Raw genomic sequence first — 3,734 nt, 5'->3', positions numbered from 1 at the left:
GGGCAGCATGTCAGAGCTTCTTCCAGGGCTGGAGTTTCGCCAGCAATTGCTTCATATTCTCAGGCTTGTTTTCTTTCTTTCTCTTTTTTCAGCGCTGGGGACAATTAGGAACAAGGTGTTCTGGCACTCGTCCAATACCCTGACAGATGCAGAGTCGTTTCCTCTGACCCCTCAATGGGACACGACGTGGCTTCATTACAGCTGGATGTTGAATTTAGGAGTCTAACCTTCATGTCGGTGAATCATAAGAACCGGTGGGGCCTGCATGAGTGACTCTGCTCTTCATGCAGTGGGCAGGATTTTGTATTCCGAACACTTGGTCTTCAGCAAATGCATGATTCAAACATCCTTGTGCATAACTCCTACAAATATCCTTGGGAATGTATTTCTACTTGGAAATTATTCTGATCAAACCTTTAGCATCAGGAGTGCGATACATTTAAACAATGAAATGACTCAAAGTTGGTTTTAGTTGATTTTGACCTAAAATCAATCCAAGACATCTTTAGCGAAAGTTCACAACTTGCCTAAGACAGATTGATCTGGTTTGATCGTATATCGATTCAGTCACTCCGGCTTCCTCCCACTGTCCCAAAACTTGCTTCATAGGTTAATTGGTTACTCAAAATTGTCCGTAGGTGTGAATGTGCGTGTGCATGGGTGTGCTTGTGGCCCTGTGACAGACTGGTGACCTGTCCAGGGTGTCTCCCGCCTTCGCCCATGAGTGGCCGGGATAGGCTCCGGCAGCCCCGTGACCCAGAGAGGGGCAAAAATGGATTTAAAAGATGGATGGATGGATGGATGGACGATTAAGTTGATTAATCATTAAAACCCCTTTTTAAAAGGCATTGTCATCATACCCAACACCATTGCATAAATTCCAATCATTCACTTGAAATCTGCAAGCATACTGACACAAACAGTTACCAAACCAGTCAGTTACTATGCATTTATTTATAAACTTTCAATATCACATAGTTTTCCTTTGATAAGGCAGATTATATGAACTCCAGAAAGATGACGTTACTGCAAAACATTCCAGCTCGCATATTGGCATAAATTTACAATAAACTCATGTAATAAATGACACATTATGTCTATCAGGCTCACTGTACAATATGAAGGATCAAAACTGGCTTCAACCGAAAGCCTCTGGAAGAATTCTCAGTTTATTATATAGCAGAGAATACGATATAAATACTCCAAATGTAAATACTGTATAAGCACTAAAACTTACTCATCTGACACTTTAAGGAAAAAAGGTCTGTGTGCATATAACTACAGCAAAAGGTCTTGCATCCCATCTAGAGCTCTACCTACAGATGTCTGGCAGACATTGGAGGACAGTACTGTATGCAAAAATGCTAAGTCACTTATAATTGAAGAAAAAATACTATGCAAACAAAGAAGCCATTTCTATAGCATATGTGCAGTTTTGCACTGCCTAACAGCACCACAACACCCATTATAGTCTAACTATATACTGGTAGTGTGTCAGAAGACATGCCAAGGAAGATCAGAGAGCCATTTAGGTTGGAGTTGTGCCACCAGCTCTTAATAATTCAACGCAACTATGTGTCACATCCCAAGATGGGTTTAAAGTTTAAACATCTTTGAGGTTTAAAGAAGGAGAGGTCCAAAAGTCAAAGCAGGCAAATATTTTACACAATCCCATAAGGAATTACTGGCTAAATACTATAAGGAAGGTGTTTGTGTGACCACACCGTGTGCACTTCTAGTGTTTCATCTAGTCTGCGTCGTGTTCTGCGTTTTTTTCGTCTAATCTACAAGCAGGGGCAATGGGTGTGTGTGGGGGGGATCTTTGTGCCTTATTGCTTTTCCTGTTTATTCCACAGTCTCATTCCCTGAAGTTAACAGTCAAGAGGCGCCCGCCTGTCCTCAGCGTGGACGGCTGCGCTGTCTGCGCTCTCTGTGTTCTGGCACACGAGGAGCTTCTCCTCACGTCTCACCGGCCGGACGATGACGCACGGCCTGGCGGGCTCCCCTCTCGCCCCGACGCGCGTGGGGCTGCGACTGTCGCGCTCGTATTCCTCCTGCGCGCGCTGGATCTTCCTATTCTGAAGCTTCCTCTTGTGGAAGTGGAACGTTGCCAAGGAAACGAGGATGATCCCGACGAGCACGGCCACCAGCACAAGAAGCGCCAGCGTGGAGGAGAACGGCGGAAAAAGGCTGAGCTGCTCTGCGCAGGTGCCGTTACTGGCTTGGAACCCTCCGTGACAGCGGTGCACCGACATCCCCGAGGCCTCCACGGTTCTCGCCGTCATCCGGTCCGCCTTTTACCCGACCAGTCTTGTCTCTCTGAACCCGGTACCCTTCGCTGTCTGCGGGCTCAGCGCGGTGACACCGGCCCGCGCATGTGGTTACCTGCACCGAAGAGAAGACACATGAGACCCGCTCATTCAAAAAAAAAAGAAAAAGAAAAAAAACCCCACATAATTCACCACCTTGAATTAAACCAAGGGAAAGGGGTTTTACGCACAATTTCAGTCACAATAAAACCTGCAAAAGCCCAAACCCATTGATACGACGTTGAAAAAGACCAGACAAAAGTGAGAACAATACATCATCTTTTGTCATGAGTGGGCCTACAACAATCTGCCAACAAATCCTTCCCAGGGCATCGGCGTCTTTGGACAAGAAAGTCATCTTTACGCAGAGAAAACGTCTGCGCGCGTTGCACCTCAAGCAAGTCAGAAAACAGAAGATGATCTTCATCTTACCTGATGAAGCAATGTGCGAGGGGACCAGTCCGTGAATGGAGAGCTGATGTGTGTAAAGTGGATCGGGTTGACGCATTTCATACAATGAGCTGCTGCTGCTGCTGAGATCCGATCATTCGGGATGCACTGCTTGCCGCAATCCGCTCTCTCCGCACCCAAGACTTCCCTCCAAAATGAGATGGCAGGAAAATCCCCCACCGGGCATCAACGTTAGCTTGAAAAGAAATCGCTTTGGAAAAGGGCTGCGTCTGGAAAAAGTGTCCGTCCTCTGGTCATCTGCTCCTCCACTCAGCATCTGAATGAAGAGCTGCAGCTGCATTAAAAGTCCCTTCCACTCAGCTGGCAGGGGAGCTCCTGTCTTTTTTTTCTCTCTCTGTCCTGAGATTCAGTCAATGCAAATCCCACTGGACCACTTTGATAACACACTCTGCCTAAAGACAAATCAGTGCCAAATATGGCAAATTTAGCATTTAAGCACATATCTTTAAAATACTGATATTCATGAGGGTGTGGCCAGTCAAATACTAAGCCTTTAAAGATTTATTACCACTACTTTAGGCTTATAGTCAATAATTAGAAGCATGTATAATGGAAATTTGGAAAACTGTTAATTATTTAATTAGACAAGACCATCCCAATTGTCTCTAAACACTTAAGCCGTCATTATGTGTCTTAACGAATCCTTCTTCATTAAATAATGTCAACACTAATGATGTCAGACAAAAGTCACCACATGCTTATGGGGTTCCGTTTGACATGCGGTCCAGGGAGGCCAACCTCTGCACATTTGTGCTGAAATATTTTTGCCTTCAAGTCAAAAAGGCACACGTTAAAGATAGATTCAAGGGTAAATTTAAAGAAACAATAGTTTTCCTTGGTGTGACTGAGGATTGGGCTATTTTTTTTTGTGTGGGATGTTTTGAGTTGTCAGTGACTTCAGGTTCATGTTAATAATCAGACTGTTTAAATTGTCCTCAGACTAGTGTGGTTTCC

The 3,734-nt window shown here is 44.8% G+C and overlaps 1 protein-coding gene across 1 annotated transcript; it reads right to left on the bottom strand.

Annotated features, from left to right (window-relative positions):
* Window positions 1-935: 935 nt before the first annotated feature.
* Window positions 936-3,185, bottom strand: LOC101170294 (uncharacterized protein C11orf87). Its single transcript, XM_004076778.5, has 2 exons — window positions 2,742-3,185; window positions 936-2,385 (listed from the first exon to the last, which is right to left on the bottom strand). Exon 2 carries the CDS (start codon window positions 2,283-2,285, stop codon window positions 1,872-1,874), a length of 414 nt encoding a protein of 137 aa, XP_004076826.1. The 5' UTR covers window positions 2,286-2,385; window positions 2,742-3,185; the 3' UTR covers window positions 936-1,871.
* Window positions 3,186-3,734: the final 549 nt, after the last annotated feature.

Source organism: Oryzias latipes, chromosome 14 (genome assembly GCF_053564925.1).
Source record: "Oryzias latipes strain Hd-rR chromosome 14, Olatipes_Hd-rR_3.1".
Lineage (NCBI taxonomy): Eukaryota > Metazoa > Chordata > Actinopteri > Beloniformes > Adrianichthyidae > Oryzias > Oryzias latipes.
This window is presented reverse-complemented; position numbering and strand designations above follow the sequence as displayed.